The following is a 23,045-nucleotide window of genomic DNA, read 5'->3' as shown; positions in this document are numbered from 1 at the left end:
CACACCTATAGGAACAATATTGTCTTTTTTTGGGCTACAAGTAAAAAAAAATCAAGTCTAATAATAATTTTCCTAATAGCCATTATCTATGTGTACACCAAAATTAGGAAAGGGCACTGGCCTAGGCAGGCAACAAAACGAGCATGTTACCCAAAGCCCTTTTTCCCTTTTCCCGCATCCCCCCTCCCTGCCCCCCATTTCTGCATAGCTTCTACACCTGCATAACTCTTGAAGTGTGCACGATTCAGAAATACTTGTAGTTCGTAAAGTGAACAAGCTTGCTTAAACATCCCCCCCCCCCAATCAAGGGTTTTTAGTGATTCCTCCGAATTTGGGTTGTAGTTCTCCGTGGAAAAGCTCTCCTAACTTAACTTGTGGGATGGAGGCTGAGCAACTGGAGGGAAAGGGCGAGCACCCGGCGGCCCTCACGGAAAGCTGCTCTACAAGGAAAGCATCCAGCCGTGAGCCCCAGCCCAGGAACGCGAGGCGGCGGCGGAGAGGCCGAGGCGGGGCTCGGCAGCGGCGGAGAGCCGGCCCGGACTCTCCGGGGACTCAGGCGGGGCCGGGGACCCGGCAGGGGACGGAGACCGCGTGCAGGCGGAGGCGGGGCCGGAGATTGGACTGGGGGCGGAGGCCGCTTGCGGGTGGAGGTGGGGCCGGAGACCGGGCTGGGGGCAGAGGCGCACAGGCCGAGGCCGCAAGGAGGCGGGGCTGGGGACCCGGCTAGGGGCGGAGACCGCAAGGAGGCGGGGCTGGGGACCCGGCTAGGGGCGGAGACCGCAAGGAGGCGGGGCTAGGGACCCGGCTGGGGGCGGAGACCGCGTGCAGGCGGAGGCGGGACCAGCACTGGGCTAGGGGCGGAGGCTGCGCTCAGGCGGAGGTGGAGGCGGGGCCGGGGATCGGGTGGGGCGGAGGCCGCGCGCAGGCGGGGCCGGGAATCAGGCTAGGAGCGGAGCCCGAACGGAGGCGGGGCTGGGCTGGGGGCGGAGGCCGCGCGCAGGCGGAGGCGGGGCCGGGAATCAGGCTAGGAGCGGAGCCCGAACGGAGGCGGGGCCGGGGATCGGGCTAGGGGCGGAGTCCGAGCGGAGGCGTGGCCGGGCTGGGGGCGGAGCCCGAACGGAGGCGGGGCCGGGCTGGGGGCGGAGGCCGCGCGCAGGCGGGGCGGGGTCCGGCGAGGCCTGGGGTTCCTCCGTTCGCGCGGCGCCACACCGCCCCCGAGTCCTGCAGGCCCGGGAAGGCGCAGCATTGCGGCGTGCTGAGCTCCGACCCCGGCGGGCGCCATGAGAGCAGACTCGTGGCCTCCGCTGGGGGACGGCCACCCGGTGAGGCTCGTCGGAGTCGTGGGGAGACGCGCAGCCGCAGCCGCCGCCGCCGCTGCCCTTGGAGCGGGAGCGGGACGGGACCGACGCCCAGGAGCCGGAGATGAGTGGGAGCGTCTGCCTTGCCAGTGGGGTCCGCGGACGTTCGCGAGCCTTTGTGGGGTGGAATGGGAGCCGGGAAGGCCGGGACCCGAGCCCGGAGCCGCCGGGGCCGGGCGGGGAGTTCCTCCACGCCGGAGTCCGCGTTGCCATGACGACCCCGCTCCGCCGTCCGGCGGGCGGGGCGGGTTCGGTGCTGCCGCGAAGTCCCTGGTTCCGGCAGCTCCGGGGGCTTTAACTGCCCCGACCGGGCGCCACTTGCCGGCGGAGGTTTTCAAAGTCTTGTCAGGCTTCGCCCGCCCCTGTGCAATCACTTCAGCCCCTCAGAAAAGCCGGGGGGCCGTGGCTGCCGCCCCCACTCTGGAACGTCTGCTCCTAAGCACATCAGCTCGGATCCCGAGGCCTTTGTCCCCCAGGGCTACTTCGAATAAGACAAACCGGACCTCGGAACCTCCCTCCCTCCGTCACCCCAACAGCTACCCCGTCCCTCCCCATCGGGAGCTTCCAGCGACGTGCCACCGGCACCCGCAATGACGCAGTGCGCACGCGCGGCAGCCCCCTTTTCCCCCCCCCCACCCCGCCACCCCTCTTCCTCCCTCTCCCTCCCCCTCCCTCCCCCGTCTCCTCCCCTTCTCCCCCCTCCCTCCTCCGTTCTCCCCCCTCCCTCCCCTCTCCTCTACTTTCTCTCCCCTCTCTCCTCGGTCTCTGGCTCTGCCCGTCCCGGTGTCCCTCCACCCCCTCTGCTCTCTTCCGTCTCCCCCTTCCCCCGGTCCCGGGGGCGACGCCCTGAGCCTGTGTGTCGGGATGGCCAGCGGGGAGCTGGATCCAGACGGAAGGGGAAAGAAGCCCGCGGTAACTGCGCCTGTGGGCGCTTTGGGGCTTAGCGGTTGGGTTTCTGGGCGGGTGCAGCGTCGTTTTTGCGGCAGCTTTGAAATGCAGACTTAACCCAGTGGGCTGTGTCCTTCTCAGCGTTCGGGGGATCGTGGCGCTTCCCTGGGACAGTCATGCTCTTCCCGGCCTAGTGTTGACTGGTTATACACCTATACGTAGGGAGACATTCTGCCGTGTCTGGGGCGTTTGTATCGATCTACTTTTTGAATGGCTGGGTTGCCAAGTGAAGCAATAGATTTGCTGAAAGTGGGACAGCCTAAAGAGGATTTAAATTTTAATCCTTTTGATAAATCGGTGCCTTCTGCAAGATACTTGAAGTGGTAAATTGACTTCTAAGCATTTTTGTTAGTAGTTTAGTTCCAGAATGCTTAATTACAATGTTCTCCAAATTTGCAAACACAACTTTTCTTTCTTACAGAGAGCCAGCTATGTAAGGGAAGAGTTTTTATTTGCCTCTGTTCTCCCCTAAAATCACTTTGTTGTTTTTTTTAAAGCGTATTACTATGTGTCTTAAAAACTTAATTGGCTTTTCACTTATTTGAAGCAAGATCCACATTCCTTCCCTTGGTCTGCAAGGCCCTAATTAATCTGTGTGCTGCCTAGATGTCCTTAGTGGCCGTGTTCAGCCTTGCTGTCCTCCTCTTACCAGGAGCACTCCAAGTCCAGTGTTCCCTAACGCCCTTACTTAGCATCTGCTCATTGCCCGACACGTTGACTCCTTTCTCATTCAAGTCTCAGCTCAACTAAATTACTTTCCCTAAATAAATGCTTCTCATTCTCTGTCAGCTATAACTTACAACACAGAAACATCTTTCAACATACGTCCCATATTTTTATTATACCTATTTAACGTTTTTGAGTACTTAACCACTAGGATGTAATCTACATTAAAGCAGTGATCTCTGTTTTGTTTCTGTTCCTCATGCTTACATCTGAGCCTTATGTAGACAAATAATGTAAGAAGGAAAGGATTTTGTATAAAATTGTAGAGCTGGTAAAATCACCTTACTGAACCCTCTGATAAACACAGTTATCAAAACATTTGAAAGCTGGGCAGCATTGGCTCACGCCTGTAATCCTAGCTACTCAGGAGGCTGATATCTGAGGATTGCAGTTCACAGGCAGCCCAGGCTGGAAAGTTCCGTGAGACTCTTACCTCCAATTAACCACCAGAAAACCGGAAGTGGCGCTGTGGCTCAAGGGACAGCGCCCAGGCCACGACCGACCTCCCCCCCACCCCCCTCACCCCCACCCCAAATTGAAGATATTCATCTGATCCATTATTTTTTTCTGTCATGTTTCATCAACAGGCTTCTTCCCATCACACATATACACACTGGGGTTTGAACTCAGGACTTTGCAGTCAGTCCCTTGCCTTTCTTATGACTGGTGCCAATACCACCTCCAGCCTGGCTTTCTGATAGTAGTTTTAGAGAAGGACTTTTCTGCCCAGGCTGACAGTGAACCTCGATCTTCTGATCTCAATCTCTTGAGTAGCTAGAATTATAGGTGTAAATCACCAGCATCAAGCTCAGCAGGCATTTTTTTTTTAGATATACAAAGAAAAGATGCTTTGAACTTTTACTTACACTTTTCAATTTTCTCTCCCTAACCCTATAGCGTCCTCCACGAGCTCTTCCACCTGTGCCACGGTAACATAATTACAATGATTTCATTATTGAAATTTAAAAATGTTAAAGTTAGTACAGTGAAAAAATTACTAGTACCATTGAAAAATTATAATGGTTCACAAGAATCTTCCTGAAATTTTTAGGAAAAGGCTTCCTGAACATTTTAAGGCAAAAAGAAGATTTCTTGAATTGTGGGGATAGCAGTTATAATGAAAGTTTTTAATTGAGAAGCCCAAATAGCAACATGATAGGATAATGGCTCTATTCTGTATGTTCTGTTGTCTTTGTGTTTAGGATTCTGATCCTCTTTTATTTGTTAGAATAGTTTCATCAGTATTTAAGCTGATTTTAATCCATGACAGAGATGAATAAGGTTTCTTAATCTGCTTACTCTACCAAAAGACAGTAGAGAATATGTGTACATTCAGAAAAATACTTGGGTTACTTTATTAGTGATCTTAAGCAGTTTGAACTACTTAAATAATAGCTATTTGTAAACTTTGGCACTGTGTAAAAGTTAGTTGTAAATGTTTAACAGAAAAATAGATTTAATTAATAGCTTTCATTTTATTTCTTTTGGTGTCATTTTCCTGCTAATTGAATTTGGTTGGTGGCATATAAAGTGGTGCTATTCAAGGTGAGTTAATTTTCTGTGAACATAAAAATGTTTAAGATACAGTATTTAATATTCAAAAAATGTTTGAATGTTTGGTGCAGTGACACACACTTAGGGTCCCAACTAGTAGGGAGGCTGAGGCAGGAAATAGCTTGAACCCCAGAGCTCATGACTAGATTGGATAACATACTGATATCCTGCCAAGAAAACAAAAAACCCAAACAAAAACAAGTTGGCTTCCTTAATTTGTTTCTCTTACAGTAAAATTTTTAACATAGCCATTGACTAGTTTACAGTTCTGCAATAGAGACTGAACTTTCTTTTTTTCTTATTTAGTAAGGATAGGTAATATTATCATACACTATCCCCAAACCTCAGGGACTTACTATGGCACAGAGGTATTAGTAACAATTGTAGGTTAACCTTGAGGTCCTCTGTGGCAACACTCACAGGAAATTGCCTTTCACTACCTCTTCATCAATGATGTAGTAATGATGCTTCAGATGCCACAGCAGCTGTTTTTATAAGTGTTCTAGTCCCCATGTGAGGTGTCACTTCTCATACAAATACTAACCAGGCTTCACCCTGCTTACCTTCTTTCTGAGATCAGCAAGATGATGAGCCTGCATGATCGCCACAGTTAGGTACAGTTCATTTCTGCTCACAGACTAAAGGGCTGGGAAGGGTAGAGGACTAGCTGAACACTTGTTGAGCAAACTTTTAGTGTCACATTTATGAACATTACTGCTGGTACCCCACTATGGGTTCTCTGATCATGTCAATTTCTTGCCTTCTTTCCTTGGCTGACTCCAGGTTAGAGGGAGAAAAGTTTTCCATTTTGAAAGTTTTGTTCTACTTGTTCTTTGCACTCAATTTTAGGCAGCCTTTTATGTTGATGTTCTTTCTATTTTATAGATGATATTCCACTTAGTCGTCCTAAGAAAAAGAAGTCCAGAACAAAAACCACACTGGGTAAGAAGTTCTTTGTTGTGTGGGATTGTAAGTTTTTTCAGCACTTCACATGATAAGCATTATAGGCCGGAGGGAGACAGGACCCCAGCAGCCTCAATTCACAGTTTTCTGTTGAGGATAGAACTAAGCAATTAAGTTCAAAACACTGGGATCAGTAACAAGGGTCAAAGCAGTGGGAAACGCAGGAGGTTCCTAGAAACATTCATGGAATAATGTATTGTGCCATCTGAGTTCTGATTACCTCATGAGTCTTAACCTCTTCTAGGTTTTTTATCCCTAGACATTGTAATTGAGCTGTGTGTAGGGACCCTTGAAGAGAATATTGGATTTACAGAAACAGAGTTCTTAAATCTCTAATTTCAGGCAGAAAATCTTTGCAGAGAACATGACACTAGCCCTGCAATTTGGGGGTTTTTTTGTTTGTTTTTTTGTCTGTCGTGGGGCTTGAACTCTGGGCCTGGGCGCTGTCCCTCAGCTCTTCAGCTCAAGGCGAGTGCTCTACCACTTGAGCCATAGTGCCACTCTTGCAGAACAGGAGTTTGAAGGCAGAACCATATCATCCTTGTTTTAAAGCTTCAATAGTGAACAATCTAGAAACTCAATTTGCTCTAGTTACCTGCTGATAATTTGGGATGTTGTAGTGGTGACTTATGCTCAACACAATGGAATCTATCACCATCTTCAACAGTCAAGTTTTTTTTTCCAGTCCTGGGGCTTGAACTCAGGGCCTGAGCACTATCCCTGAGCTTCTTTTGCTCAAAGCTAGCACTCTACTATTTGAGCCACAGCGCTACTTCCGGCCTTTTCTGTTTATGTGGTACCGAGGAATCCAACCCAGGGTGTCATGCATTCTAGGCAAGCACTAAGCCACATTCCCAGCCCTCAACAGTCAATCTTTATTTCTTGTTTACAGTTTTCTGTTGATGAAACTCACCATTTCCTAGCATTTAGGTTGACCATAAAGTCACCACTAGCTGATCTCATATCTTCCCTTTAGCTTTCCTTGACTATTCACCCTCTCAATCTCAGAAGACTGAAAGTTTCAAAAATGGTGCTTTTTTTTTCCTCTTTCACAAAAGAGATAAGTCTATATGTACTGTATTGGCTGAAGTTTTTAAAGGTAATCTTTTTTTGTTGTTGTTGTTGTTGGTCGTGAGGCCTGAACTCTGGGCCTGGGCGCTGTCCCTCAGCTCTTGAGCTCAAGGCTAGTGCTCTACCACTTGAGCCACAGTGCCACTTCTGGCTTTTTCTGCTTATGTGGTGCTGAGGAATTAAACCCAGGGCCTCATACATGCAAGGCAAGCACTCTACCACTGAGCTACCTTCCCAGCCCTTAAAGGTTATCTTAAACCAGGAGCCAGTGGCTCAGACCTATAATCCTTGCCACTCCTGGTAGAGATTAGGAGGATCTTGGTTCAAGGCCAACCAGGCAAAAAAAGTTCTCAAGACCCCATCTCAACAGAAAAACCTGGCAATAGTGGTACATTCCTATAATCCTAGCTATATGAATCATAAATGGGATGGGAATGTCATGGTTCAGACTAGCCAGGAGAAAAAACAAAACTCTATCTTAAAATAACCAGTGGAAAAGGTACTGGAGACATGGCTTAAGCAGTAGGCTACGTCCCTAATATGTGGGAAATCCTGAATTCATACCCTAGTACCACCAGAAAAGAGGAGGGTAATCTTCAAATTTGCTTTAAAATGTTATCTACTAACTTCAATTAATTATTCATGATGACTGTTGTGTATTACGGTATTAGTGAAGCACTGAACACTACAGAGGCTGCTAATGTAAGACAGAAGATAAAGAGAGTTCTCTTTGGTGTCATTTTTATTATAGTTTTTAAACTTGTTTTTAAGTTCTAATTGTTCTGAAACAGTTTTTCTTCCTTCTGTTGGTTTTCTTTTCAACCCCTTTCCTCTTTTGTTTCCTGTCGTCGTCGTCTTCTTCTTCTTCTCCTTCTCCTTCTCCTTCTCCTTCTTCTTCTTCTTCCTATTATTGCCAGTCCTGTGGCTTAAACTCCAGGCTTGGGTACTGTCCCTGAGCTTCATTTGCTCAATGCCACAGTGCCACTTCTGGCTTTTTCTGTTTCTGTGGTACTAGGGAATTGCCCAGGGCTTCATGCATTCATGCATGCTAAGCAAGCACTCTACTACTAAGCCACATTCCCAGCCCCCTCAGGCTTATTTTTATCCCCACATTTCTTTCTTTCTTTCTTTTTTTTTTGGGGGGGGGGTCAGCCTGAACTCTGGGCCTGGGCGCTGTCCATCAGCTCTTCAGCACAAGGCTAGCGCTCTACCACTTGAGCCACAGTGCCACTTCTGGCTTTTTCTGCTTATGTGGTGCTGAGGAATCGAACCTAGGGCCTCATGCATGCAAGGCAAGCAACTCTACCACTTAGCCACCTTCCCAGCCCTATCCTCACATTTCTTTGGGATGTGCATGTATGTGTGCATACATGTGTATGTGTGTATGTTGGTCCTGGTGCTTGAATTCTGGGCCTGTGCTCTTGGTCAGCTTTCTTGTTCATGACTGTCTTCCATTTGAGTCAGGCTTCCAGTTTAGAATTTTGCTAGTTAATAATTATATTCTTTTCTGTCTCAGCTGACTTTGAAGCTTTTTCCTCCAAGTCTGAACTGTCTGAGTAGCTAGGATTATAGGCCTGAGCCATTTGTACCCATCATTACATTTATCTCTGTTCTTAATCTAAAGTCCAGAGTTACAGATAAGGATTGACATCCTGACATGTTTCCTGCAGGATACATTGTAGATATCTTTTCCCCCATGTTTTTAAAGCTCAGTGATCTCTGTTCCCATTAGCCAATGTTTTTCTACTTGGTTTTCTTGTAGAGAATGCTTTGGAAGGGTCTGCAGAGCCTGTTGTTCACAGGCCATCTGAGGGCAGTGAGACACCAACTGAAGAATCCAAAGAGCATGCAGAGGCTCCCATGCAAAGGAGACAGAAAAAGGCAAGGCCGCCTCCAGGTATGTGAAGACACCAAGGTTAGCTTGTGATAGCAGTTTTAATTTTGGAGGTCTGTTTACTCTTGCCAACATCCTCTTGTCATCAGTGGTCTCCTGCTCTCTTCTTTTCCTTCCTTTCTATATTTATCACTGCAATCCTTGGGGCTTCAGTCAAGAAGAATATACTTTACATTTGGCCATACGTTGTAGATTATGAGAGGAGGGGTGCAAATTTAGGACTGAAATTCAAATGAAATGGACATTTCAGATTACAGTGGAGAGAAGATGAATTTCTACTAACAATAATTTAAAAAACTGGCCAACATTCATTGAATCTTTCTGTGTCTCAGATACTATTCACAGGCAATCAAAATACTTATCTTTTTTGTTTTGTTTTGTCGATCATGGGGTTTGAACTCTGGGCTTGGGCGCTATCTCTGAGCTCTTCAGCTCAAGGTGAATTCTCTACTGCTTGAGCCACAGCACTACTTCCGGTTTTCTGGTGGGTAATTGGAGATAAGAGTCTCATGGATTTTTCTACTTGGGCTGGCTTTGAACCGTGAACCTCAGATCTCAGCCTTTCGAGTAGCTAGGATTACAGGTATGGGCAACCAGTGCCCAGCTCTATCTTTTTTTGGTGTACGTATTATATATCCTGTGTACTATGCTGTACTCCTTGAGCCAAACACCCCAAGTCATGATGGTTCTACTTTTGTGAAACATATTTTAATAATTTTCTAGGGCTGCCAGAACAAACTACCATAAACAGAGTGACTTGACAGAAATTTACTCCTTTATTGTTCTGAGGACAGAAGTTCAAAGATTAAGCTGTCTAAATGCTTCCTTCAAAGGCTGTAGGGAATAAGTCTTCGGGTTGTCTAGCTTCTGGTGATTGTGGATAATCCTGTGTCCTTTTGACTTGTATAATGCTTCCTTTGTTCAGTCTTTACATTACTTCCTGTTTGTATTTGTCCACATTTTCTTCTTCGCATAAGGACACCAGATATTGGATTTAGGACCCTTCCTGAACCGCCTATCCTCCTCTTAAATTGATTATATCTACCAAGATCCCTTTTCCAAATAAGCATATTAAAACAAAGGAGGAAGCAATAATGCTTGATAAGAAATGTACTCATTATCTTGCCCGAGTAATTGTAACTCCTCTGTACGGTATTTCCAAATAAGCATATTAATAGGTACTGAGAGTTATGGCTTAAACGTTTTTTAGCACAATTTTACCTAGAGTGTACCTTCATGCCTACATATACATAATAAAAAGAAAGGAGACATGTAGTGATATTAATAATGGTACGTTCTTTTTAGAATGAGGAAGGGAAGGATGATTATTTTCTTCCTTGATTTTTCATATGTGACTATAATAATTAGAAAAGATACTCTTAGGAGAAGAACAGAAAGGCACAATGCCTGTGTGCATCTGATCATACAAAACAGTATTTATTGAAATGAACTCCAAGGAATGAAAACAGCTTTTTTTTTCTTTTTTGCTGTTTTTCTTTTCTTTCTTTCTTATTCTGTTTTTTCACTTATATGTCTTTGTGAGTGTAAGGGGAGTCACAGAAATGGAGGGACAAAGGGTGAACAAATGTAGCTATGATACTTACTGGACACTATGTTGAAAATGAACTATGCAACTTGTGGGTGAGGATGGGAGGGAAAGTGAGGATGGGGAGAGTGAGTAGAGAGATGGTAACATCGTCCAAAAAGATACATACTCTTTACCTGACTGATGTGACTGTAACCCCCTGTACATCACCTTTATAATAACAATTTTAAAAGGTAAGAAAAAATGTTAGAGTAAGACAAAAGGAAGGAGCTCTTACCATTAGCCCTGTAGAATAATTTAATGCACATTAGTGTCCCCACCTAACTCCTTGTCCTTCTAGAAAATAGCAGCTCCTGATGGGATGGAGTACCTGGAGGAGGAGGGGAGGGAGACATTGGAAAGTGGAGAGTGCAGCACCGATGCGATGCATGGAAGTGGGATGACCCAATGCCCGGGCACAGTGGGGGAGAAGGCAAGAGCAGACAAAGGGACGGGCTGTACTCATCTGAGCTCCCCTCCAGAGAAATGGTTTCCTTCATTACTGGTACTAAATATAGTCTAATGAAAACTTAGTATTTCAATTAGGATATTAATTTAAAAACTAACACCTAGTTTTATAATTTGTGGCAAAAGTATACAGAAATGGCTTTAGCATTGAGAACCTAGCTAAGTTTTGAGCATAAGTGTACCTAGGAACCTGTCACTGCCTCTTCCAAGTGCACTGAGTGTGGCAGGTCCAATTTGTCAGATTTTTAGGATTTTAATACTGATTTGTATTTTGTTTTGCTTAGAGTGGCCATGATAGGTAGTGGTACTTGTATGATTTTTCCAGCCCAGGCTGTAAGTATTTTGTTAAAATAGAATTCAAAGGGCTTGAAGGCATTCCAGGGAGCCAGAGGTAAAAAGAGTAGGTAACAGGTTAGCAGGTTCTGTTGACTTGCTTAAACTTAGTGCCTATCTTGGGTACAGAAAAGAGCCATAATTAGAAAGACCTGTTTGTGAGACTGGCCTTTAACTAGTGCTTGGGAACTTGGGATAGGAAATGTAGGTCCCTGGTATAAAATGTTTGCCAAATTACAAGAAAGGCGTACTGTGTTTGTGCAATTATATTGAACACTTGCTTTCTTCAGGAGTTTGGACTTTTGGTATGTGCTAGACCTCTGTGATGAGCTACTAATAAAAACCTTGAGTGCTGAGTCACTAGTCACTTCCCTGATAGAGGATGTATCCATGTGTCATCACAACTCATTGCTGCACTAAGTAGGACATCTGGTTTGACTCCATTGACAGAGGACTATTGGAATCTTGTATCTGGTTTCAACTAGAATTTGGTCCATCTGCTGTTTCCTTTTGCTGATTTTTAAACTGCAACTGAGTATAATGACTTGTAAGTCCTAGCAAATCTCCAAACCTGGATGTAATTTACCTTAATACTTAATATTTTTAGTTACTGAATATTTTTCCATAGTTTGTGTTAGTAATTTTGACTGACATGTTGGATATAAAATTTGCAAACTTAATATTATCTGTGGATAGTGGAAAAAAATTGTCCTAGTTAAGATTCTTAAAGTTCTCTTGTCTTATAAGAGTCTTGTATATTACTTTTGTATTGTCATCTGAAAACATCATTTTATTTTTAGAATTGGAAACTTCCTTTACACAAAAGAAGACATCTAGCCCATCTTTACGAAATGAAAATGGTGTTGATGTGGAGCCAGCTGAGGAAGCAGTTATTCAAAAGCCTCGAAGGAAGACCAAGTAATATTTTATTTATCCTTCTATTTTTTTCCAAAATTACTCTTATGTTTAATTTAGAACTTCTAATGGTAGCTTCTCTTAGGTTGTATTAAATACTTACATCATGAAATAATAAATACTAGGATAAATAGCAATACAAAATAACAATTAAGCTGGGTGCTGGTGTCTCTCACCTGTAACTCTAGTTGCTCAGGGGCTGAGATCTGTGAATCATGGTTTGAAGCCAGCCTAGGCAGGAAAATCCATGAGACTCTTTTAAACTTCAATTAACCACTAAAGTTGGAAGTAGAGCTGTGGTTTAAGTGGTAGAGCACCAGCCTTAAGTGAGAAAAAAACTTAAGAGCATGATATCCTGAGTTCAAGCCCCAATACCAGCACCAAAGACAAAAAGTAACCAATGTGATGATAAATTTGAAAAAAAAATGTATGTAAACAAGAATCCTAAGGAGCGATCTTAAAAAATAATGTAAAGTAAGCAAAATATTAATTATATAAATAGCAAAATATTAGCTATTCAAGGTAATGATAGCTAAAAAATAATAACATAGGCTATTACAATCTATTTCCTTATGTTAACAGAATTCAATGATTAGTTCATCAGTAACTAAAACTATTATGTTTTAGCATAAGAAATTAAGTCTCAGATAAAATGGAATAAACAGAAATACCCCTGGGAAATTATACTTTTGTTTTGTTTTGTTTTTTTAACCAGGGCTGAGAACCGAACCCAGGGCCTTGCACGTGCCAGGCGGGCACCCTTCCGCTGGGCTAAACCCCCAGCCCCAAATTATAGTTTTTATATCTGAAAATAATCCAATGAACAGAATCCTACCGTTTTATATCTGGAAAAATCTAGTTTAGTCAGAGCATTTTTTAGGCAAGAAAATTAAGATACACTAAGAGAGGTAACTTGGAACACATTACAGTTAAAAATAAATACATAAATCTTCTTTTTTCACTCCAAGTCTGTCTGTTCATTATATTCTTAGTTGCCTATGCAGATTTGTAAACATTCAAGTATTATCCATTTTTCTTATGTTTTTCCCTGATTTCAGGAAAACCCAGCCAGTTGAGTTACAGTATGTCAATGAGCTTGGAGTAGAAGATGAAGACATAATTACTGATGAGCAAAGCACTCCAGAACAACTGTCTAGATTCACTGCACCCACTGGAATTAGCCAGCCTGTAGGCAAAGTATTTGTGGAAAAAAGCCGTAAGTCATTTCTTCTTGTGGAACATGATCTCTTTAAATATCATACAGGGATAATTTATAAAGGATAAATTTTGCAAATATCTTTTGACTTGTTATTATATTTCTGGCAAGCTGAATTGGAAATAATAGAAAAATGTTGGCAAAAATGTGTGCACAAAGCTGGTCATTACAAAAAGCTGGTAAAACCTGGAAACAACCTAATTGTACAATAAGAGGGGGATAACTTCAGAAAGTTAGGGTTTATAATATAATAAAAAACTCTATACTACTTAATGTGAGGGACAATTTTTCGTTTAATGGAAAGTCTAATAATAAAACATACACACACACACACACACAGTTTGATTCTAACAGTAGAAAATTGCCTGAGATTGAGAAAATATTTGAAAGACTCAAGCCTGGCTGGCTCTCAGTTATGGAATTATGGATAATTTTTAAATCCTCCCTTAGGCATGTTCATGTCTTTGTATTTTGATGTGCTTGGCCAGCGTTTTGGGGTTGGTAGCGGTTGTAGTGAAACGGCAGGAATGATATAAATTCTGTGAGTATCACTAAAAGAAAAAATACATCATTGTACTACCATTTTAAATAAGAAGTACAGGGCTGGGGACCTAGCCAACTGGAAGAGTACTTGTTCCACACCACCAGAAAGAGAAAAAAGGGAAAGAAAGGAGAAAGATAAAGAAATATATTATTACAATTACATTATAAATAACTTTGGAAAAAAAAATTTTTGACTGTACTGGGGTTTGAACTCAGACCTTGTGCATACTTTGTTTGCTTGCTAGACTGGTGTTTTACTACTTGAACTACACTTCGAGCCCTGCTTTCTTTCTATTTTTTTGGAGGCAGTGTCAACGTCTAGTGCGTTGGGGTCCCTGGGTAAGGGTCACGAAATCACCAGGACACAGGATGCAGAGTGCAAACAGCAATTGCCACTGCATGCTGTGCTTTATTGTTAGGGGGTATTTAAAGACAAGCAAGCATGATCTTTGCCAAGATTTAGTCAGGAGACATTCACACAAAGACTTTCAACAGATACATTTTTACTTAACCTATGAGACAATGTCTTGGTATATTATTATCTAAACTATTTTAGAGCAAGCTCAAACCACTTCTCCAATCTCAGGAAAATGCTTGTTCAGCTGTTCATCTATGCTTAAGCAAGCAGAAGAGCTACTTCCTCAGCTCCCAGGGGTCTGTGACATGTGTTTTGAGATAGGGAGAGAGAACATGTTCCCTCTCTAGCCCGGCATGCCAAGAGCTTTCCACATACACAAACACAGTCCTCAGATAATCCTGAGGCCGGAGCCTGCATCATTCTGCCCCTTCAACATAGACTCTGAGTCTTCACAGGCAGAATTTTGTAGACTTTTTTGCTTGGGTTGGCTTTGAGTTTCAGTCCTCCAGATCTCAGTATCTTGAGAAGCTGGGATTACAGGTATGAGCCATTGCTCCCAGCTCAGAAAATACTTCTGATAACGCATAGCAATACTGCTTCTAAGGCTGGATTTGCAATTTGTTTTAGCTTAGGCTGTTAGAACCAAATACCATGAAGTAACTGTTTAAGCAGAAAACATTTATTCCTCATAGTTCTGGAAATGGAGAAGTCTAAGATGGAGTACTGACAGATTTAGGTCTTGATGACTCTTCTTGACTTGTAGATGGAACCCTTTTGAAAGGAAATGGAACCTTTCCTATTTCCTGAGGTAAATCTGCTATTACTACCCATATGAGGACCTTCCTAGTCAACAGTAAAGAGGAATGCTCTGCTCACATTATTTTCACACAACATATTTCTCTCAAGCAGTACTAAGGAGTTTTAGTTTATGGCTCTGCCACTTGTCACACACTCCAGCCCCTTTTACTTTGGTTAGAATTACTTTTGAAACAGGTCATCCTGCATTGTGATCCTCCTATTTATACATCCTACGTAGTCAACATGACATGCCCAACTTCTAGTGGTTGAAATGGATGGATACTTGTAAACTTTTTGCCAAGCCTGACTTTGAACTGTGATCTGGTATCTGCCTGGAACTCCTGGTATCTGCCTCCCTTATAGCTAAGATAGTAGGCATGAGCCACCACAGCCAGAACACAAATCTCAAATTCACAGGAGCTTGCTAATTGTCCTCCAGTGGCACCTCCTCCAAATACCATCACACTGAGGAAAGAGCTTCAACATAATTTGAGAGTTTACATTCAATTCATAACATAGTATTTAATGAAAACGTACCTAAAGCATGACCATTACCAACTCCTACTCCCACGGATGTGCTATGACTGTATTGCATAAAGAACACTGAAATAAAAGGCTAGTCCTTAAAATTTGCAACATAGATTTTGTATAAATCATTTTAGAATTCTGAGTCCATAAGATCCTGTGTAAGGGATCTTAGCGTTTTGGCCATTGAGAAGCCTGCAGGCTGGAGAAGCCAATGACTTACCCAGCATCTCACAGTGAGTTAGTGTAGAACTAGGAGTTGCATTTGAGTTTTATGACCTCTAGTCAACTGCCTTTACTGGTATACCATGTGGCTATTTAATTTATTCCAGTTTTTCCAAGCAGTGCCCCGCAATCCTCCTTTTATTATTCTCCCTTTCCTTAGTACCGAAAATTCCCTACTCAAGTTAACTGACCATAAAAAGCACTAGTGGTTCTGTTGTCTATTTAGAAAGTGTTTTTCTCCTCTAGGGAAAATTATTTATTCTTTTATTACCCAAACATATGAGCACCAGGTTTAGCAAGGGTGGTTGAGAAGAAGGTTTGTTTTCTGCTTCCTGAAGTCTATCTACGACTACATCTGTTAAATTGATAATGCCCTGCTCACAGTGTTCTAAGGCTGATACTTGAACTGGTAGTTTTTATATAGACCTCAAAGAGAAGCCTTTGAAACAACCCAGTTATTTTCTGTCATAGAAAGCCGGCTACATACCCTTAGAATCTTTTCCTAAGAATTTTGAAGTAGTTTTCAAATGTTGGCTTACCTTGGTAATGTAGGCATTATAGTGCTAATACTCCTGAAGTCTCTAGAGTTTTGCAGATGATGACATAAATAAGTTTTTTAGGCTTTATTCTGAGTTGAAAATTTCATTATTGTATATTATTAAATAAAATTGAATCTAAAATTTGTCTAATACCAGTTTGGTTAAGAAACTGCATTGGTATTACTTTTTATTTTTTTAATATGAAGAAATGGTATGTTTAAAAGCAACAACAAAAGAAATGGAAAAAAGGAAACACTGAGTCCAGGAAAACTTTTAGATAGAAAAACAGCCACATTAAATCTTAGGAGTGTGGGATAATGAGTTCTCTCTTGTTAGTCGTTAGTAATTGAGTTATGTGTTCTCAGGACGGTTTCAGGCTGCTGATCGTTCACAGTTGGTAAAGACCACAGAAAACATCACTGTGTCAATGGACACGAAGCCTTCCTGGACCACCAGAGATGTGGCATTCTCAGTGCACCGAGCTTTCAGGTGGCTGCCTCAGTTGGACTTTACTTAAAATAAATGTTAACTAAATTTCATTTTTTAAAAAGTCTTGGTTCTTTATACAATAAACAAAACTTAACAGCTTCCTATGCTGTATAGCTATGCATTTTAAAATACTCCATTAGAATTAAATGATTTGCCTATCTGTAAATAAAAAGTAGAGGCTTGAGACTGGAGGTCTACCTCAGCGGTACCTAGTATGCTTGAGGTTTGGGGTTAAATCCTTGGTACTGAAAAAGAAAGAACAAAACATAGACTTGTTTTTTACTTTTCATAATAGGTTGGTTTTTATTCTTAGATGCAAAGAGATTTTAAGAATATTTTAGCCTTGTATTTTAAGTCATTGATAGATAATCAAACGCTTTTCCATGCAGGATGATTGGCCTCTTTTCTCATGGCTTCTTGGCTGGCTGTGCTGTGTGGAATACTGTTGTGATCTATGTTCTAGCAGGAGGAGATCAGCTGTCTGACCTACCCAACCTTTTGGAGCAATACAAGACTTTTGCATATCCGTTCCAGAGTGTTCTCTACTTGCTTTTGTCTCTAAGTACAGTTTCAGTTTTTGACAGGTAAGACTGGTGATTTGAGAGTCTTCTAACATTTCTTAAGGTAGACATATTGAGCAAAACATGATTATGACAGTTTTTAAAACAGAATTGTAGCATATTAATATTATGTGACTTTTTTAAAAAAAGAAGTTAGTCTCTGGATTAGTGTAGACTTACCTTTGCTTTATTATCTATAAAGCTCCTGTTGTCAAATAAACCAGATGTTACAGACTTATATTTTGGGGGAACACAGTTTGACTCATTAGGAAAACCCACCTATTTATAATCTAATGATAGGTTAATAAAAAAAGAAGTAGAAGCTAATTTTAGTTTCTTCCTTTAGGATATCTTAACACCAAGAAATGTTGCCTAAAGTGATCCTCTAGTTAAATATTTTAGGTAGCCCCAATAAACAACTAGGCTTTCATGTTGTTCAAACCAAAGCTTACTTGGAGCCTGGTAATAGACATTTGGTAAGCAGCTAGAGACATGGCCAAGGGATATAGTGCCTACCTACAAATTATGAGGCCCTGAGTTCAATCCCTAGTACTGCCAAAATGAGTAAGTAAATAACCAAAATATTAGACATATGGTAGAACAGAGAAGGGAAAAACTGTAAGCAAGAAAGCAAAGTTTTGGTTTTTTTTAAAGAAATTTACAACAAGAAGCTTTTATATTTTCTAGGATTGACTTTGCTAAAACATCAATGGCAATCCGAAAGTTTTTGGCCTTGGATCCAACAGCTCTAGCATCTTTCTGTAAGTAATAGTGAATTTTTTTTTAGTTTCATTTGATAACTATGTAATACTTGAATTACACTGTAATTTAGAATCAGGGAAACTATAGTTTTAAGAAAATTTTAAATTATTGTTTCCTATAAATCATTTATAGTATATGAATTTATAGTTAAAATATGGTAGACATAATTTTAATAGAATTATTTTTCATTAGGTCTTTAAGTAAAAGTTTACTTTGGAGATTGGAGATGTGGCTCAAGTAGTGGGAGATTGTATGCCTAGAAAGTTCAAGGCTCTGAAACTAGTACTGACAAAAAGAAATGAAAAAGAAAAGTTGAGTTTGCACTTTAGGCCCTGGGTTCAATCCCTAGCACCACTAAGTTAATACATTTAAAAAGTTGGGTTTGTTGTTCTGTATCACATAATTTTTAGCATTAGTATTTTCATTAAACTACTTTCATTTTGTGCTGGTACCAGGACTTTGAACTCATGCTCTTGCATAAGCTTTTTTTGTGCCAGTCTGGGGATCTGCCACTTGAGCCACGCCTCCTCTAGTATTTATATTTCCTATTTGGCATTTGGCTGGTAAAGCTATTACAACCTTTCAATATCAGGCACTATTTATATCTTTTATTACTTAAAGTACATTTGGTTCCAAGTTATGAGAATATTAATGAAACTAATTTTAAGACTGAGCAAGTCATTTAATTTCTTAAATGATTTTCTAGGTTCTTGTCAGTCCTGATAAAATATTGAACATCTAAAAGATACCTTACTTATGTTCTTGAAATTGGTCAAATGAATTTCTTTTGTTTTATCATTTACTTTCATCATTCACTGAAGTAAAGATTATCTTTCTTAATCTATATGTTCAAGATAACCCAGGTTTGGTAGAGTGCTTTCCTCACATGCATGAGGCCCTGGGTTCGATTCCTCAGCACCACATAAACAGAAAAAAGCGGGAAGTGGTGCTGTGGCTCAGTTGGTAGGGCTCTAGCCTTGAGCTGAAATGTGTAACAGCACCCAGGTCCAGGGGTCAGCCCACACAGCTGACAAAACAAACAAAAAACCCCCCAAACTATCAGTAATTTCATTTGTCTTTTTCAGTGTACTTTACTGCTCTTACACTGTCTCTGAGTCAACAAACAACAAGTGACAGAATCCACCTTTACACATCCCCTTCTGCTAACGGCAGCCTCTGGTAAGAATTTATAGTAATTTTAGCAGTTGTAATAACTATTATGTAATGGTAATAACTAGTTTTCTGTTCCCTCCATTCTTCTCTGCTCTGTGTTTTCATCTATAAAAAATGATGAAGACCATGTTATTCTTCCTCCTCCCACCTGCAAAAAAAAAGAAAAACTGGAAAGAAACGACCTATTTCTGTGATTAGTGGATAATTGCTGTTATTTATACCTACATTTCTATTGAGATGGCTTCTTGTTAAAAATACATTTTCAGTCTTTAAAATAAGTTTCCATGTAACAAATGGGAGTAGCTTTATAGCCTTACCTTCAGTCAAAGAACCTAATGCCCCAGAATGGCAAGGGATGAGGGTGGTTGTGATAGAGTCAGAAAATCAAGAAGTGTTAATAAGAGGAGAATAGAAAAATTCAGCATTTTACAGATCAGAGAACAAACATGAAGCTGATGCATAGCTCAAATTCGAGTTTAAAACTCCTAGGGAAGTCTCTTTTGCTCTCAAAAGTATGGGTATGTAAGTATGCTCTAATAAGTATAGTAATAGGATTAAAGGAGACAAGAAAAATGCTCAGTTAGAGAACATTGCCATGGCCAGGTGCCGGTGGCTCACGCCTGTAATCCTAGCTGCTCAGGAGGCTGAGATCTGAGGATCGAGGTTCAAAGCCAGCCCAGGCACGAGTCCGTGAGACTCTTATCTCCAATAAACCACTGGAAAACCGGAAGTGGCACTGTGGCTCAAGCAGTAGAGTGCTCGCCTTGAGCTGAAGAGCTGAGGGATGGCGCCCAAGCCCAGAGCTCAAGCCCCACGACCGACAAAAAAAAAAAAAGAAGAAGAAAAAGAATATTGCCATGGAGGTTGGAAGGGAATCTTCCAGGAAAATTTTTTAGGAGCACTAACATTCCATTTGTGTCATTGCACAGAGTCAATGTCTGCTTATAGCTTAAACAACCTGTGAACCTTTATTTTTTTATGGTATACAGTATATTTTTTAGGGAAATTACATTTTATTTCATACTTCTATGTTTCTAAGATAATGATGCTGTTTTTTTTTCAGAGTTCCTAAAATAGCTGCATTTGGAAATATAAACCAAAATGAAAGCATTTCTAACAAATACTTCTGTATCTCCAGGAAACCAGGAAAGGAGGAACAGATTCTTCAGCCATGGATTGTGGTGAATCTGGTGGTGGCCCTTCTGGTTGGATTATCTTGGCTTTTCTTGTCTTACAGGCCAAGCATGGATCTTAGTGAAGGTATTAAAGAAAAAGTATAAGAATATCCTGGAGTCTTCTTTAATGAGTTTTTAAAAATAAATCTTCCAATAACAGACAGATTTAAGAGAAAATGATAAAAGAACAGAAAAAGTAAAGTGGAATAACAGACTGACAGGAGAAGCAGGAAGGAGAGCCTGAAGAGCTGGAGTCTAGAAAACGACTCCTGAGTAGTTAGAGGAGTGAGCCACCGGAAGTATGGCTTCTCCTATTTTAGATTATTTAATCATTGAATTAGATCTTGTAGCTATTTAATAATTCTAGTTTCTCTAAGTGACAAATATCCTTGTAAAAATTCTTACATTGTGTTTTTCAGGAGTTCATGACAATTTTTTTTTTTTGGTTGTGGGGCTTGAACTCTGGACCTAGGTGCTGTCCCTCAGCTCTTTAGCTCAAGGCTAGCACTCTACCACTTGAGCCACAGCACCACTCCCAATTTTCTGATTGTTTATTGGAGATAAGTATCTCATGGACTTTCCTGTCTGGGCTGGCTTTGAACTGTGATCCTCAGATCTCAGCCTCCTGAGTAGTTAGGATTACAGGCATGCGCCACCTATACCCGGTTCATGACAAATTTAAAATAAACATTTAATAATATGAAACATGTACATTTGTTATTTAACATTTTTACTAGCATCTAGATCAGACTCACCTCTCCTTCACTCTTCCTCATTTCTCCTTTCTCTTCCCAAACCAGTCTCAACAATCTTCATAGTTCCATTTTCAAACATGTACATGAAGTATTTTGACCGTATTTACCCCCCTTCACCTTCTCTGTTTGCCCATGCCAGAAGTCCTCCCATTCCAGGGAGGACCTGTTTTACATTCCTATCCTTCCTTCTTTTTAGTGTATGCTACTTGCTCAAAGGGGTTTTCCTGTGGTATTTCACACATGAATATACAGCATTTTAATCAGGTTGACTCTTTACTCTCTCTTTGTCCATCCCCACTATCCTCTATTCAGCAGCTTTCAGTGAGTTTTATTTTGGCATCATCATTCACAGACACAATGTATTTAGGTATGTTCAGCATTTAATATTCTCTCCTCCATAAGTGTCAATAAATCAGATTTCTCTTTCGAGAATCCTTTGTACTTGAGGGCTTTATTTTACCATGAATTATGTCAGTATTGAGAGACTGTTTATACCTAAGCTATGAAACTTTTTGAGTTACTGGGAAAACATTTTAAGTGTGATCTTTTCATTTTCTTCTGCAGAGTTCTTATTCTCTGACGTGGAAGAATATCCTGAAAAAGATAAAGGAATCAAAGCCCTTACATAATATCAGCTCACCTTCAGAGGAATGTTCCCAGTTTAGTTTCTCAATGTATTTTTATAAGATATGTAAATATGTATTTGTAGATGACTTTTAAATTATATAATACTGAAAAGTTTTTCAAAATTGTGGAAATGTTTAAATTGTTTCATTTATGCTCACATATTAGTTTCTTTAGCATAAACTTAATGATAAATGAATTAAAAGCAGGTGAAAATATTTTATTTCCTGTTCTCCTCAACTAGCTGTACTTACAATCATTTAAAAAATCTTTATTCAGAAAAAGCTATAACTTTAGCATTACAAAGTGCATATCAAGGGCTGGGAAGGTAGCTCAGTGGTAGAGTGCTTCCCTTGCATGCATGAGGCCCTGGGTTTGATTCCTCAGCACCACATAAGCAGAAAGAGCTGGAAGAGGTGCTATGGCACAAGTGGTAGAGTGCCAGCTTTGAGCTGAAGAGCTCAGGGACAGCACCAAGGCCCGGAGTTTAGGCCCCACAATCTACAAAAAATAAAATAAAAAAATAAAGTGCATATCAAGTTTAAATATAAATTTAAGGAGAATGATAGAAGCTAAAAAGAAACCCATTTATTTTTGATATCTTCTTATTGAACAAATTGAAATACCAAATTTTCTTACATGAGGGGGGACGGGGGGAGGATGGGAAGGGATGGGAAGGGGAAACAAAGGAGGAGGCTACAATGCTTGATAAGAAAGGTACTCATTATCTTGCCCATGTAATTGTAACCCCTCTGTACAGTATTTTCACAACAAAAAAAATAAAAATTAAAAAATATATTAGAAACAATCGCATGAAAGCAAAAACATTTGAATACTTATCTTGGGGTTTATTCTGCTTAACCAAATAAGCAATTGAAGAATGAAAAATTGGATGCTGAAGATCAAGGGTGCTGAAGTCAGAATCTCTTGTCTAGAACACAAATATACACTCATTTAAAACCCAGAACCCACTAAGAGAAGAGGTTATTGATTCCCTAGGAGGAAGCCATAATAGAATGTGAGGGCAGGTGTTAACTGTGATAACTTCCCGATCCATTCCTAACTGAATCTATAGGCATGTACTTGGGTGGACTTCCTGAGAGAAAGGACTACTCAAAGAGTAGGACAGTGGGACACAGTGTCTGGTTTGACATTGACATGTAAAGAACCAAAACATAGATGTTGCCACCATGTAATCCAGGTATGGGATTCAGATAATAAAAGAAGCTCTTCAAAAGCAGATGTAACAAGGGCTTTCCTAAGTCTGTAGACACCACCTGCAGTCTGATCATAATCCTCAATTCATAATTGGAGTTGGGTGACCTCACATTAGACCTGTGGCCTGTAAAATAAATTCTATCTTTGTAAAGTCTCTGGTATTGCCCTCTAGTCAATATAGTAAAATTAAAACATAGTCAATATAGTAAAATTAAAACATAGTCAATATAGTAAAATTAAAACTGTCTTGTTCAAAGAAAAATAGATCAC

At 41.1% G+C, this 23,045-nt stretch overlaps 1 protein-coding gene across 2 annotated transcripts; it reads left to right on the top strand.

Moving 5' to 3' along the window:
• The first annotated feature begins 1,197 nt into the window (after nt 1-1,197).
• Nucleotides 1,198-21,929, top strand: Tmem237 (transmembrane protein 237). 2 transcript variants are annotated; one of them, XM_013031467.1, is made up of 13 exons: nt 1,198-1,322; nt 3,930-3,961; nt 4,564-4,577; nt 5,472-5,528; nt 8,383-8,517; nt 11,701-11,818; nt 12,874-13,031; nt 16,385-16,508; nt 16,898-17,092; nt 17,756-17,829; nt 18,916-19,009; nt 20,142-20,263; nt 21,498-21,929. In XM_013031467.1, the coding sequence occupies exons 1-13, from the start codon at nt 1,281-1,283 to the stop codon at nt 21,560-21,562; spliced, it is 1,230 nt and encodes a 409-aa protein (XP_012886921.1). In that variant the 5' UTR covers nt 1,198-1,280; the 3' UTR covers nt 21,563-21,929. The 2 variants fall into 2 exon arrangements, with proteins under 2 accessions (XP_012886921.1, XP_012886848.1); XM_013031394.1 differs by lacking the exon at nt 1,198-1,322 and adding an exon at nt 2,185-2,270.
• The last annotated feature ends 1,116 nt before the right edge of the window (nt 21,930-23,045 follow it).

This window comes from Dipodomys ordii, unplaced genomic scaffold, assembly GCF_000151885.1.
Source record: "Dipodomys ordii isolate 6190 unplaced genomic scaffold, Dord_2.0 Scaffold1, whole genome shotgun sequence".
In the NCBI taxonomy this organism is placed as follows: Eukaryota; Metazoa; Chordata; class Mammalia; order Rodentia; family Heteromyidae; genus Dipodomys; species Dipodomys ordii.
Note: the sequence above shows the minus strand (reverse complement) of the source record. Positions and strands in the feature narration are given on the sequence as shown.

What these genes read in the sequence shown, in the direction of transcription:
- Tmem237 (XM_013031394.1), top strand. Translation starts at nt 2,223, where the DNA reads ATGGCCAGCGGGGAGCTGGATCCAGACGGAAGGGGAAAGAAGCCCGCG. An exon ending in GAAGGGGAAAGAAGCCCGCG is followed by an intron (nt 2,271 to 3,929) that starts GTAACTGCGCCT and finishes CTAACCCTATAG; the next exon opens with CGTCCTCCACGAGCTCTTCC. An exon ending in AAAGGCAAGGCCGCCTCCAG is followed by an intron (nt 8,518 to 11,700) that starts GTATGTGAAGAC and finishes TTTTATTTTTAG; the next exon opens with AATTGGAAACTTCCTTTACA.